Source organism: Perca flavescens, unplaced genomic scaffold, assembly GCF_004354835.1.
Source record: "Perca flavescens isolate YP-PL-M2 unplaced genomic scaffold, PFLA_1.0 EPR50_1.1_unplaced_scaf_4, whole genome shotgun sequence".
Classification (NCBI taxonomy): domain Eukaryota; kingdom Metazoa; phylum Chordata; class Actinopteri; order Perciformes; family Percidae; genus Perca; species Perca flavescens.
In genome coordinates, this window is record NW_021166691.1 from 21,978 (window position 1) to 37,180 (window position 15,203).

The window sequence follows — 15,203 nt, forward strand, 5'->3', positions numbered from 1 at the left end:
AAATTATATCTTACTATATTATTTAATAGTTAATGTTATTATAATATATTATTTTATTTAAATGTTTAAAATATGTTAAATCATATTATTTTTTATATTATATTTTATAATTTATATATTTCTTTTTTATGAGTATTATGATTTTTCTTAAAATAATAAATATTAGGATAAAATCGTAATATTCACAAAATAAAAAAAAATTGAAGAAGAAAAAATGATTTAATGAAAATAGTTGTAGTAATAATAATAATAATAATATAATTTACATTAAAACCCAGAAGTGTCTCTCTACTGGTGAGTGACGTCATGGCGCCATCTGGTGGCCATCAGCAGGAACTAAAGTAAAATAATTAATTAACATATATGTATATATAATAAAAACGATTAAAATAAAGCGATATAGTATTACCAAATAAATAGATAAAATTTAAAAAATGTACTTTAAAAAGTGTGGTGAGTGTGTAAGATAAAAACATAGAAATGAAACTAAATAAAATCTGTAAACATGTTTAAATGTGTGTATATTTTTTGTTGTGCTCTGCTTGTAGTTCCTGATGATGGCACCAGAGGGCGCCATGACGTCCCTCACCTCCACCCGGGGAACTTTAAAAGGTTTTTAATTATTTGAAGAGCTCATATTATGCTTTTTGACTTTTCCCCTTTCCTTTATTGTGTTATATAACTTTTTTGTGCACGTTACAGGTTTACAAAGTGAATAAGCCCAAAATCCACCCCAAAAGGACCAACTGCTCCAAACAGCTCTATTGTAATCCAGCTCTGCTTCTGACTGGCTAGTAGTCCTTACTGTCAGGGCACGCCCTCATAATCTGCTTCTGACTGGCTAGTAGTCCTTACTGTCCGGGCACGCTCTCATACTCTGCTTCTGACTGGCTAATAGTCCTTACCTAGGTACTGTCAAGGCACGCCCTCATACTCTGCTTCTGACTGGCTAGTAGTCCTTACCTAGGTACTGTCAGGGCCCTCATCCTCTGCTTCTGACTGTCTAGTAGTCCTTAACTAGGTACCTCAGGGCCCTCATACTCTGCTTCTGACTGGCTATTAGTCCTTACCTTGCTACTGAGAATATGCGACTCCCAACAAAGATGCAATAGAAGTGAGATGCCTCACTATGTGTACTCTGTTATATATATATATATATATATATATATATATATATATATATATATATATATATATATAGCATCCCAAAACTGAATCTTATCAGTAGTAAGACCTTAGAGAAGCAGCAAACACATCACAGTAACTTTATGCTTTTATTGGGAAAAATGACAGAACTCAAAACAAAACATGACACAAGTCAACGGCATTTCTACAATTTGATGATCACAGCTTCCATCTTTAAAGGAATAGAAGTGGAAGAAGTTTCATACCTGCAAAGTAGTTGCTTTTTGGCGAAAATCACAGTTTTGAATGGGAAAAATGTTATCCACGTGAATCATGTAGATCCGAAGAGTTTTTATTTGGCGGGGGGGTCCCGAGACCCGTTGCTAATACTGCACCAGTGCGTTCGCAAACGCTATCTACCGGACTGAATAGCAACGCGGATTTCGGTGCCTTATTTAGATGCCACTTAAATACCTGCACCTCTCTCTGAATTTCTTTTCCCATCCAGTAATTGTTTTTGTAGTTTAACAGGAATTTACTGGTGAAATAAGTTATTATATTTTTAATAAATCATTTAATTTTGACCCTTGCCGTTCTTTAATGTCGCCGTTTTGTGCTCCTTTTTTTTTTAGATCAACTTTTTATTGTTTTATATTTTTGAACATACAGAACAGACAAATACTATTGAACAAGGTGCTCCTTTTTTAAATCATTCTGAATTATTTTATACAAAGTTCATTCATTAGTTCATAACAATAACCTGAAATATTTCTGTAAGTGTGATCCTGTACAGACTCAACTGATCAGCAGTGAGAAACAGGAGGAGACTCTCCGTCCTACAGAGGACACAGAGACACTGAGGAACCAGACCAGATCCCAAACCCAGGATAGAGAGTCTGAGTGAATGTGGTGTTGACGGTGTGGAGGTGGTTCAGTGAGTCAGAGGAGACTGTGTAGAAGGACAGAGAGCCAGCAGGACAGTCCACATACACTGCTACTCTATCAGAGACAGAGGAGGAGGAGATGGATGTTTTTCTGTTATTGTGACAGACAGAGTAACGACCATCAGAGCAGATCAGACTCCAGGACTGATCGTTATATCCAAACCAACAGTCATCACTGTCTTCTCTCCTGCTGATTCCTCTGTAACTCACTGCTATATGAACATCTCCTCTCGTCTCTACCTCCCAGTAACAGCGACCAGTCAGACCATCTCTACACAGCAGCTGATGATAGGAGTCAAACCTCTCTGGATGATCAGGATATGGCTGATCCTCCTCCACATATGTTACCATTCTGTTGTTGTCAGACAGTATGAAGTTTCTGTTCACTGTGTTTGTGTCGAGTCTGAGTTCACAGGAATCTGACGGAGAAAACGAGACACAAAACAGCTGCAGTTATTAAGCTATCAGCACTCTGATGATGACATTAGAGGTTTGAATGAGTGGTGTCACAGTTTGATTAATGAAATCTAAAACACACTTACACTTTCTCAGACCAGGTCTCAAATATCTGACTCCAGCAGGCTCCACCCTGAAAGTAGGAGGGGGGTCAGAGCAGCGTGGAAACATGGACATTACATCACTATCGCACACATTATTATTCACTGATAGAGAAACAGTCTGAACATTCAAATGTAGCATCTCAAAAGTCCTGTCCTAAAGTTCAAGGTTCAGTGTTAAGTGTTAAGGCGGAGTGGACTGGTCCTTTCTCTGTAGAGAAACACAGACATTACATCACCTAATACTTCATCCAAACACTTTTGTCACAGAGATGAACGAGATTTGTCCAGGGTAAGAGGGCCTAAAGGATATTTGTCAAAATAACAGGAAGTTCCTTTACCATGCAGATATTTGTCCAAACTGCATTAGTTATTAACAAATGGCAATTGTCATTTTAGTTCCAGGAGATGTTCTTCTTGGAGACTTCTACAATGACATTTTTTTGCATATTCATCAGTGTTTGTACCTGAGAGTGTCCAGTCTCCAGAGAGGATCCTTCAGTCCTGCTGACAGTCGCTTCACTCCTGAGTCTCCTGGATGATTATAGCTCAGGTCAAGCTCTCTCAGATGGGAGGGGTTGGAGCTCAGAGCTGAGACCAGAGAAGAACAGCCTTCCTCTGAGATCAGACAGCCTGACAGACTGCAAACACAGAGAACAACACACAGGTACCCTCTGTCAACACGTGGAGCCATGTGGCTGTTGTCCAGGTACATTTTTCTTTTTACATTTTATGGAGACGGTTCAACACAAAGTGTCGGAACTTTGCATTTGTGTTGCATCTTGGCCACTGTACATTTTGGTCCAGATTTAGAATACATTTTTAGTCTAGAAACTACTGCCAAACGTTTAACATATCAACAGACACAAAGCTACATGTCAGCTCTTTATCAACTACATTTAATCAGAGTTTAAATGGTCATAAGTTGAATGGGTTAATGAATCCTGACCTGAGAGTCTCCAGTATGCAGTGTGGACTCTTCAGTCCAACAGAGATCAGCTTAACTCCCAAATCCTGCAGGTTGTTGTTACTCAGGTCCAGCTCTCTCAGACGAGAGGACTGGGAGCAGAGAAATGAGGACAGAGCTTCACAGCTTCTCTCTGACAGATTACACCAACTCAGTCTGGAGAGACAACAGGAAGGAAACAATATATTTATATTTAATCCCTGTTTAAAGATATCTTAGTATTTAATGATGAATAAATCCCACTTACAGAGCTTGGTTGGAGGCTTTGACTACTGGCAGCAGCCTCAGAAGAGCCTCCTCTGAAGCAGAGTATTTCTTTAGGTCAAACACGTCCAGATCTTCTTCTGATGACAGTAAAATGAAGCCCAGAGCTGACCACTGAGCAGGAGACAGTTCATCTGTGGAGAGACTTCCTGAACTCAGGTACTGTTGGATATCCTCCACTAGAGAACGATAATTTAGTTCATTCAGACAGTGGAACAGATTGATGCTTCTCTCTGCAGACAGATTCTCACTGATCTTCTTCTTGATGTACTCAACTGTTTCCTGTTTGGACTCTGAGCTAATTCTCATCTTTGTCATCAGGTCTCGTAAGAGAGCCTGATTGGTCTCTGAGCTACTTCCTGTCTGTTTCTTCAGTCCTCGTGAGAGAATCTGACTAGTCTCTGAGCTACTTCCTGTCTGTGTGTTCAGTCCTCGTGAGAGAGTCTGATTGGTCTCTGAGCTACTTCCTGTCTGTGTCTGTAGACCTTTTAAGGGAATCTTAATAGTCTGTGAGCTGCTTCCTTTTTGTGTCCGCAGACCTTGTGAGGTAATCTTAATAGTCTGTGTCTTCAGTCCTCGTAGGGGATTCTGATTGGTCTGCAGTGAAAGACCCAGGAGGAAGCGGAGGAACAAGTCCAGGTGTCCATTTGGACTCTGTAAGGCTTTGTCCACAGCGCTCTGGTAGAACTGTGTTGATGTTGTTTGGTCTTCTGACAGCAGGTTGACTCCAGAGTTGGTGAATGTTAGATGGACATGAAGAGAAGCCAGAAACTCCTGAACACTCAGATGGATGAAGCAGAACACTTTGTCCTGGTAGAGTCCTCTCTCCTCTTTAAAGATCTGCGTGAACACTCCTGAGTACTCTGAGGCTGCTCTGATATCGATGCCACACTCTGTCAGGTCTGATTCATAGAAGATCAGGTTGCCTTTCTGCAGCTGCTCAAACGGCAATTTTCCCAGAGAATCGATCATCTTCCTGGTGTCTGGACTCCAGTGTGAATCTGTCTCAGCTCCTCCATCATACTTGATGTTCTTCACTTTGGACTGAACCACCAGGAAGTGGATGTACATCTCAGTCAGGGTCTTGGGCAGCTCTCCTCCCTCTCTGGTCTTCAACATGTCCTCCAGAACTGTTGCAGTGATCGAGCAGAAGACTGGGATTTGACACATGATATGGAGGCTTCGTGATGTCTTGATGTGGGAGATGATTCTGTTGGCCTGCTCTTCATCTCTGAATCTCTTCCTGAAGTAGTCCTCCTTCTGTGGGTCAGTGAACCCTCTGACCTCTGTCACCATGTCAACACACCCAGGAGGGATCTGATTGGCTGCTGCAGGTCGTGTGGTTATCCAGAGGCGAGAAGAGGGAAGCAGATTCCCCCTGATGAGGTTTGTCAGCAGCACCTCCACTGAGGTGGACTTTGTAACATCAGTCAGGATCTCAGTGTTGAGGAAGTCCAGAGGAAGTCGACACTCATCCAGACCGTCAAAGATGAACACGGCCTCTTCAAACCTGCAGATTCCTGCTTCTTTGGTTTCACTAAAGAAGTAATCAAAAAGTTCCACCAAGCTGTACTTTCTCTCTTTCAAGACATTCAGCTCTCTGAAGGTGAATGGAAATGTGAACTGGATGTCCTGGTTGGCTTTGTCTTCAGCCCAGTCCAGAGTGAACTTCTGTGTTAAGACTGTTTTCCCGATGCCAGCCACTCCCTTTGTCATCACTGTTCTGATTGGTTTATCTCTTCCAGGTGGAGTTTTAAAGATATCTTCTTGTCTGATTGTTGTTTCGGGTCTGTTTGATTTCCTGGATGCTGTTTTAATCTGTCTGATCTCATGTTCAGCATTGACCTCTACAGTCCCTCCCTTTGTCATGTAGATCTTTGTGAACATCTGATTCAGAAGGCTTGGATTTCCTTCTTTAGCAATCCCCTCAAACACACAGTGGAATTTCTTGTTTAGGTTAGATTTGAGTTTACGCTTACAAACTCCAGAAAGACTTCCTGAGTAATACAAAACAAAGGAGATGAGTAAGTGATTTAGAAAGATAACCCTTCTTTGGAGACATTAGTAAACGTCCCATTAGTCCAACAAGTTGAATCTTTAAGGCTGACACACCAACCCGACGGCCGACAGTCGGCAGAAAAGGCAGTTGGACTGATCAGTCGGTTCCCGGCTCCCCGAGTTGGTCAAAAAAGTGTCTCGGAACACACCGAAGCAACGCCGACTTGAGCGTACGTTCTGCGTGTTCTGTTATGGAGATGTAATACTTCTCAATAACAGCAGTCGGCGCTAATCTGTATTGTCGCCCAAAAAATTTAAACCGTAAATGAGGGAACATCTCTCTTGACCTAGTAAACACAGAGCACGCTGTCATCAGTCATTTTCATCAGAGAGTGTTGATAGTTGTTTTCATTACTAGCTGAACGGAAGAAAATAAGATGGCTAGTAATAACAAGATACTGGCGAGGTCAGCTCTCTGGCACTGATTCGCTAGTCAAGGGTTAGCACTCCACCAATCAGATTGGTCATTGAGTCCGACTGCCTGCTTGCCGATTCAACAAGTCAAATTGGCCAAAATAAACACAGACAGCTCCTCCGACTGACGACGGCATGGAACACACTGAACAGATTCAAGTCACCGACCTTGCCTGACTATCCGATGTTGATAATCAGGTTGGTGTGTCTTTAGAGAAATCCTCTTACTGCGCTGCAGACGGTCACCCAGCTCATTCTGCTTCATTTTCCTCAGGAAGTGAAGTGTGATCTTCAGAAATTCCTCTCTGTTGCTCCTCTGCTCTTCATCCTCACCCTCCCTCTGACTCTCTTTGCATTCTGGGTAATCTGGACTCAGAACCTTCTGAATCTTCTTCAGCTCGTTCTTCACAAAAGTGACGATGTTCTCCTCCAGCAGCTGGAACAGAAGATTATATGAATGACACAATCAAAATGAAATCATGGAAGCAAACAGATATTAGTTGGACAGACTGATGAGTTGTTTTCTGAAAAGTGCAGCATGGAGATGATTGTAAATAGAGTAGATGTAAAAGTAGTTGTTGTACATGTACAGACCATAAAGATGGAGTCCATGTGTATTTGATGCTGCTGGGCAGAGTGAACACTGGGAACCTCTAAGCTCTCCTGGTCCATTCTGTGGAGGAATCAGGAAGAATTAGCTCACATATGTCTATCCATGCCCCAATGATACTACAAACAGCCACTCACAGCTCAAACAAGCTCATTGTTTTTTCATGAACAACCAACCTGCGCCCCTAAGTGGGAGTTATCCCAGAGAAACAATAGAAAGAACCTGAGCTGTTGTCTGTGATTACGCACCAAACAGCAGCTCATACAAACCCTTGTTAGAGTCTCTGGGTGGTGTCCCGGAAAGGATACCGACAAGGGGCTTCATCATTCTGCTGGGAGACTTCAACTTTCACATCGGCAATTATGGAGAAACCTGGAGGGGAGTGATTGAGAGGAGCAGGCTGCCTTATCTGAACATAGATATGTGATAAGGAACACCATCTTTGAGCATAGAGGGGGTCATACTGTAAGTGTACTTGGTACCAGAAGAGAGTAGAAGAGCTTTTAACTGATCACTTGGTGATGAGTAGGATCAGATGACAGGGAAGGTTGCCGGACAAATCTGGTAAACCAAAAGGTTTGATATTAAAGGTGAACTGGGCTGATGCCCCTGTTGGAGAGGTTGTCAACTTCCACCTGCAGAAGAATTTCCTGTATATCCGTAAGAAGTGCAATTTTGGTTCCCAAGGGGGAGTGGAAGCTAGGGTCCAATTAGTGGGGTATCACAGACACAGCTCAGCCTTCCCAAGAAAGATGATTCCAGGGTGCTAGAAAGGAGGCTCCAACCGATTGTTGAGCCTCAGATCTGGAAGAAAATTCCATCATGACCATGGAACAGTGGACAGGTTCACCAGGGTTGGCCCTTTCACCGATTCATGGACAGGATATCAAGGCGCAGCCAGAGGGAGGAAAATGTCCGTTTTGAGGACATCAGAATTGTGTTTCTGTTCTTTGCAGATAATGTGGTTCTGTCTTCTCCGTGAACCATCACCTTATCGTGGTGGAGAGGTTTGTGTGTCTCTGTGAACCTGAGGGCTGTGTTGTCTGGAGCTTTGTGCTCCTGGTAGGGTCTCCCAAGGCAAAGTGGTCTCAGGTGAGGGGCCAGACAAAGAATGGTTCAAAAACCCCAATGAAGAAGCAAGGTAGAGATGGAGTGACCCTGCCCGGAGGAAGCCCGGGGCCCCGTCTGGAGCCAGGCCCAGACGGGCGGGCTCGTCGGCGAGCGCCTGGTGGCGGGTTTGCCACGGAGCCCGGCCGGGCACAGCCCGAACAAGCTACGTGGCTCCCATCTCTCCAGCCCATGGGCCCACCACCTGTGGGAGGAACCGTTGGGGTCGGGTGCGATGCCACATGGGTGGCAGTGAAGGTCAGGGGCCTCGACGGACCAGACCCGGGCGGCAGACGCTGGCTCTGGGGACGTGGAACGTCACCTCTGTGGGGGGAAGGAGCCGGAACTGGTGCGGGAGGTGGAGCGCTACGGTTAGATCTGGTGGGGCTTACCTCACGCACAGTCTCGGTTCTAGAACCATACTCCTGGATAGGGGTTGGACTCTTTTCTTCTCCGGAGTTGCCCAGGGTGTGAGGCGCCGGGCGGGTGTGGGGATACTCACAAGCCCCGGCTGAGCGCCGCTGTGTTGGAGTTTACCCGGTGGACGACAGGGTCGCCTCCCACGCCTGCGGGTTGTGGGGGAAAACTCTGACTGTTGTTTGTGCATATGCACCAAACAGGAGTTCGGAGTATTCGGCCTTCTTGGAGACCTTGACTGGAGTCCTGCATGGGGCTCCAGTGGGGACTCCATTGTTCTGCTGGGGGACTTCAACGCACACGTGGGCAATGATGGAGACACCTGAGAGGCGTGATTGGGAGGAACGGCCTCCTGATCTAAACCAGAGTGGTTGTTTGTTGTTGGACTTCTGTGCTAGTCATGGATTGTCTATAACGAACACCATGTTCGAACATAGGGATGCTCATAAGTGTACCTGGTACCAGAGCACCCTAGGCCGAAGGTCAATGATCGATTTCATAATCGTTTCATCTGATCTGAGGCCGTATGTTTTGGACACTCGGGTGAAGAGAGGGGCAGAGCTGTCAACCGATCACCATCTGGTGGTGAGTTGGGTCAGGGGGGTGGGGGAAGACTCTGGACAGACCTGGTAAGCCCAAACGTGTAGTGCGGGTAAATTGGGAACGTCTGGAGGAGGCCCCTGTCCGACAGACTTTCAACTCACACCTCCGGCGGAGCTTTTCGTGCATCCCTGTGGAGGCTGGGGGCATTGAACCCGAGTGGACAATGTTCAAAGTTTCCATTGCTGAAGCTGCGGCGAGGAGCTGTGGTCTTAGGATCTTAGGTGCCTCAAGGGGCGGTAACCCACGAACACCGTGGTGGACACCAGTGGTCAGGGAAGCCGTCCGACTGAAGAAGGAGTCCTTCCGGGATATGTTATCTCGGAGGACTCCGGAGGCAGTTGCAGGGTACCGAAGGGCCCGAAGGGCTGCAGCCTCTGCCGTGAAAGAGGCAAAGCAGCGGGTGTGGGAGAAGTTTGGAGAAGACATGGAGAAGGACTTTCGGTCGGCACCAAAGTGTTTCTGGAAAACTGTTCGCCACCTCAGGAGGGGAAGCGGGAACCATCCAAGCTGTGTACAGTAAGGATGGGACACTGTTGACCTCCACTGAGGAGGTAATAGGGCGGTGGAGGGAGCACTTTGAGGAACTCCTGAATCCGACTAATACGCCCTCTATGTTAGAGGCAGAGCTGGAGGATAACGGGGATTGTCGTCGATTTCCCAGGCGGAAGTCACTGATGTAGTCAAACAACTACACAGTGGCAAAGCCCCGGGATTGATGAGATCCGTCCAGAAATGCTCAAGGCTCTGGGTGTGGAGGGGCTGTCCTGGTTGACACGCCTCTTCAACATTGCGTGGAAGTCTGGGACGGTGCCAAAGGAGTGGCAGACTGGGGTGGTGGTTCCTCTTTAAAAAGGGGGACCAGAGGGTGTGTGCCAATTATAGGGGTATCACACTTCTCAGCCTCCCTGGTAAAGTCTACTCCAAGGTGCTGGAAAGGAGGGTTCGGCCAATAGTCGAACCTCGGGTTGAGGAGGAACAATGCGGATTCCGTCCTGGTCGTGGAACAACGGACCAGCTCTTCACTCTCGCAAGGATCCTGGAGGGAGCCTGGGAGTATGCCCAACCGGGTCTACATGTGTTTTGTGGATTTGGAGAAGGCGTATGACCGGGTCCCCGGGAGATACTGTGGGAGGTGCTGCGGGAGTATGGGGTGAGGGGTCTCTACTCAGGGCCATCCAATCTCTGTATGACCAAAGTGAGAGCTGTGTCCGGGTTCTCGGTAGTAAGTCGGACTCGTTTCAGGTGAGGGTTGGCCTCCGCCAGGGCTGCGCTTTGTCACCAATCCTGTTTGTAATATTTATGGACAGGATATCGAGGCGTAGTCGGGGTGGGGAGGGGTTGCAGTTTGGTGGGCTGGGGATCTCATCGCTGCTCTTTGCAGATGATGTGGTCCTGATGGCATCATCGGCCTGCGACCTTCAGCACTCACTGGATCGGTTCGCAACCGAGTGTGAAGCGGTTGGGATGAGGATCAGCACCTCTAAATCGGAGGCCATGGTTCTCAGCAGGAAACCGATGGAATGCCTTCTCCAGGTAGGGAATGAGTCCTTACCCCAAGTGAAGGAGTTCAAGTACCTTGGGGTTTTGTTCGCGAGTGAGGGGACAATGGAGCGGGAGATTGGTCGGAGAATCGGCGCAGCGGGTGCGGTATTGCATTCAATCTATCGCACCGTTGTGACGAAAAAGAGAGCTGAGCCAGAAGGCAAAGCTCTCGATCTACCGGTCAGTTTTCGTTCCTACCCTCACCTATGGTCATGAAGGCTGGGTCATGACCGAAAGAACGAGATCCAGGGTACAAGCGGCGAAATGGGTTTCCTCAGGAGGGTGGCTGGCGTCTCCCTTAGAGATAGGGTGAGAAGCTCAGTCATCCGTGAGGAGCTCGGAGTAGAGCCGCTGCTCCTTTGCGCCGAAAGGAGCCAGTTGAGGTGGTTCGGGCATCTGGTAAGGATGCCCCCTGGGCGCCTCCCTAGGGAGGTGTTCCAGGCACGTCCAGCTGGGAGGAGGCCTCGGGGAAGACCCAGGACTAGGTGGAGGGATTATATCTCCAACCTGGCCTGGGAACGCCTCGGGATCCCCCAGTCGGAGCTGGTTAATGTTGCTCGGGAAAGGGAAGTTTGGGGTCCCCTGCTGGAGCTGCTCCCCCCGCGACCCGACACCGGATAAGCGGACGAAGATGGATGGTGGTTCTGTTGGCTTTATCAGCCGAGTGTGAAGCAGGTGGAATCAGAGTCAACACCTCTTTCTCTGCCAGAAAATGGTGGATTGCTCCCTCTGGGTTGTGAGTTAGTTATGTCTCTAAATGAAAGAGTTCAAGTATCTCAGGTCTTGTTCTTGAGTGAAGGTGAAATTGAGCGTGAGATGGACAGGTGTTTTGTGTGCCATCAGCACACAAGCATTGCTGACCTTATAAAGTAACTGATGCTGACTTACTCTGCTGTTGGTGAAGCTTGATTTTTAAACCACAGCGGCAAATCCTTAGACCGGTCACTCATCATGGACACACAGCTGGGTTCTGGTTCAGATTCATCAGAGTCCCGTAGCAGGATGGTCCTGTTAGAAAGAGAGGAAGACAACCAGAGATGTAAATCTACTTTTTAATTTTCAGAAACAGAAGCTGCTGTAGAAAGTATAAGCTATCAGGAACACTGTAAAGACTCCAGGACTCCAGCATATTTTTGATTGATTCCTGTTGTGTCTGACGTTACGCTGGTGGAGACATTGGTTTCTTTTCTGACAGCAGGAGAAAGGAAATTACCGGAGGCCATCTTATGGTGGGATCACACTGGACACATTGGGCCAGAAGCTTGCTCTTCAGCTTAAAACTCTTTGATAAAACTTATAGTAAAGGAGTGAGGACAGTGGCATAGTTCGCCTAGATCGGTGGGGGAGGGTGTATATCTATAGACACGATGCTCCCTCTCTCTGCTTCTCTTCATAGTCGTCAGATTCATCTACCAACCCTTATAGAAGTGGCTCAGGTTTGTCTTGCACCAGCTCTTAATTATGCTGTTATAATTTTAGACTGCCAGGGGACTTCCTTTGACACACTCCAGCGCTCCTCTCTTTCTCTCTTTCCATCTCTGTTCATTCATGTCCCAGTAATGCACGTATGGAGGTGTGGGGGGAGAGAGAGAGAGAGAGTGTGTTGGGAGGAGGTGGTGGCTCAGGTGAGCAGGCAAGGAGGGACTGATTGTCACAGCTGTAGCGAGTTGTCTAATCATGCTCTCCATTTTAAAAGCAATAGCGAGACGGAGCAGGGGGAATTTTTGCCGAGGTGGAGAGAAAAGATGCGGACTGTGTGAGAAGCTGGGCAGAGAAAATTCATACCCTCACGACCGAGAGCCTTGGGCCAGGTAAGTAAGGGAGCTTCAGATGAACTGTGAGACAATACACTCTGATGATACAGTCTGTAAATAAAGAGCCATGGAAAATATTCTTCCCCGAGTGTGTGAGTGTATCTGTGACCAGATGCTACAGCATGTTACTAACTTATCTCTGGGGAGATTATTCCCCGGAGTCCTTATGTTTTCTTGCCTCGCAGTTTTCCTTGGGGTGGCACCTAAATCATGGTTGCAGCTGCTGCCGTGGTCCTGCTCAACACCCTGCTATGCCCTGCTATGCCCTGCATTGCTACTACTATTATTTCTAGTTGAATTGTAACATTGCTGCCCTTCTAAAGTAACCGATGCTGACTTATTTTTAAACCACAGCGGCCACTCCTTAGACCGGTCACTCTTGAAGGACACACAGCTGGGTTCTGGCTCAGGAGAGTCTGGTCTCTGATGGATTCTGATAAAATCAGTTAAGAACAACACAGCCAGAGGTTTGGGTGTGAATAATGTTGGTGCAGTGGAGTGCTGGACAGTTAGAGATGGTCCTCTCACCTCTGAGCTTTGGTCTGGCGGTCCTGTTCCCCACTAAGAGTGGTTTCTCTGTCTGGTTCTCCACTCAGAGTCGTTTCTCTGTCCTCACACTGATCCATGCTGCTGAACTCAGCCTTTCATCTGCAGAGGAAACATAACCTCATTTTTCATTGGCTCTTCTTGTCTCTTTCAGAACGATCATTTGAAGGCATCATCAGCTGCTGTAGTTCTACTATCAGTCCACTAGATGGAGCTAGGAGACAGACACACACATGCTCTCCCAAAGACACACACACACACACACACAATCTCTCAATAACACACAGACACTCACAGACGCACGCACGCACACACACACACACACACACACACACACACACACACACACACACACACACACACATATACATATAGACAGACACACACACACACACACACACACACACACACACACACACACACACACACACACACACACACAAAGACACTCCGACACACACACACACACACAATCTCTCAATAACACACAGACACACGCACGCACGCACGCACACACACACACACACACACACATACATATAGACAGACACACAGACACACACACACACACACACACAAAGACACTCAGACACACACATTGACACACAATCATTCACACATGCTGTAGTGCTGTGCAAGTAATTGCATTTTTAATCATAAATTTCCCAGTTAAAGGTGTTTTCACTGTTTAAGTTTAACTTTTTCACTGTTTTTTAACTTAAATATATGCAACATCTTTTCTAAAAGTCAACGAGGAATCATGTATATTTATATATATTTTTATTTTGGCAGCCTCTGTTCAGTACTTTCCTCACATGTCACTAACGGCTCCTTCTGTTTGTTTTTAAATATCTGTCTCATGCAAATAGTCTCCTCTTTTAGTGACGCAGTTACTTATTTATAAAAAAAAAACTAGAAATGAGTTTAAAAACTCTTCTGTTTAACCTTCTCTGAAACAAAGGGAATTTAAACGGTGCCAGATGATGTTTAAAGAGTTTTAATTTAAAGTATATTTTAAATGTTACAGACATTAGAGTTAAATTACCTTCAGCTGGAGCTTCACACGGAAAGAAAAAACTGCGTCACAAACTGGGAAGTGAAAGTAAAGTTTAAACAGGAAACAAGAGGAGACATTCAGACAGGCCAGCATTACCAAATATAGTAATGTGTGAACATGTTTTGTGGCTCTCAGCCTTTTATCTGCAGAGGAAACAACATCATTTCTCATTGGTTCTTCTTGTCTCTTTCACATCAGAGTACATCATCAGCTGCTAGTTCTACTATCAGTCCACTAGATGGAGGAGAGAGAGAGAGACACACACACACACACACACACACTCGTCACTCATCAGAGAAGCTAAAGTTCTAGAATGTTAAAAGTTACACTCTTGAACTAAATCTTAAGTTGTAGTTCTACAATGTTAGGTTGAACTTCTAGAATTGTAACATGCTGTTCTAGAATCTTAATTCAAGTTTCTACAATGTTAAGATGTAGTTCAAGATTGTATTTTTGATATTCTAAAATGTTAAGTTACAGTTTGAGAATGTTTGGGGATGGGGGACGGAAAACATGGCAGGAAAAGATAGGCAGAGACACGTGTACTGGAGACTAAGAGGACTGAGATCAAACAAAGAAAGGAAAGGGTTGTAATCATCTAAGCAGTGATTTGACCTTTGCTTTTACTCATCAGCTCAAATTGCAGTTCTAACATGTTAATGCGGATTCAGCAGTGTAACTTTAACATTATAAAATATAGTTCTACAAAGTTAGGTTGAAGTTCTAGAATCTTAATTCAAGTTTCTACAATGTTAAGTGTAGTTATTGAATGATAGGTTTTTAATGTATAATGTAAAATGTATTTCATCATTACAACTATTTATGTATCTCTATTAAAATCACTTCATCCAAAGTTATTTATTTATTTTCATAATATTACGAATTTATACTATTTTTGTTTTTCGTAAAATTTAAATTATTTTATTTAGTGTATAAAATATAAAATAATAAAAACTTATTTTTGTGGTGCTCTGCTTGTAGTTCCCCGCTGATGACCACCTGAGGGCGACATTACACCACACATCAGCACAGATTGTTTACTGGTTGGTAGTTGAAAATATTGCATCACACACCTGAGAGCCACACAGCACGGTTTAACAAATGTTGGGCTAATGGTCAAAAATAGATTTTGGTGCTCATCTTTTGCAGAAAATGTCGGTATTTAACGACGAAGTAAA

At 45.3% G+C, this 15,203-nt stretch overlaps 2 protein-coding genes across 2 annotated transcripts; both read right to left on the bottom strand.

The window, feature by feature from the left end:
* Positions 1-1,803: 1,803 nt before the first annotated feature.
* LOC114551728 (stonustoxin subunit alpha-like) lies at positions 1,804-3,063 on the bottom strand. Its single transcript, XM_028572691.1, has 2 exons — positions 2,612-3,063; positions 1,804-2,488 (listed from the first exon to the last, which is right to left on the bottom strand). Exons 1-2 carry the CDS (start codon positions 2,766-2,768, stop codon positions 1,962-1,964), a joined length of 684 nt encoding a protein of 227 aa, XP_028428492.1. The 5' UTR covers positions 2,769-3,063; the 3' UTR covers positions 1,804-1,961.
* An 863-nt stretch (positions 3,064-3,926) lies between these two features.
* On the bottom strand, positions 3,927-14,050 carry LOC114551717 (protein NLRC3; the record flags this gene model as incomplete). The annotated part of the gene is made up of 6 exons (XM_028572682.1): positions 14,014-14,050; positions 12,951-13,070; positions 11,497-11,616; positions 6,924-7,002; positions 6,558-6,765; positions 3,927-5,854 (listed from the first exon to the last, which is right to left on the bottom strand). Coding segments are annotated over exons 2-6 (2,433 nt in total), but the record flags the coding sequence as incomplete, so codon positions are not given.
* Between the last annotated feature and the right edge of the window lie 1,153 nt (positions 14,051-15,203).

Coding starts and splice junctions, on each gene's coding strand:
- LOC114551728 (XM_028572691.1), bottom strand. CDS start 2,768: ATGCTACATTTGAATGTTCAGACTGTTTCTCTATCAGTGAATAATAAT. Junction 2,489..2,611: donor GAGACCTGGTCTGAGAAAGT/GTAAGTGTGTTT, acceptor TTTCTCCGTCAG/ATTCCTGTGAACTCAGACTC.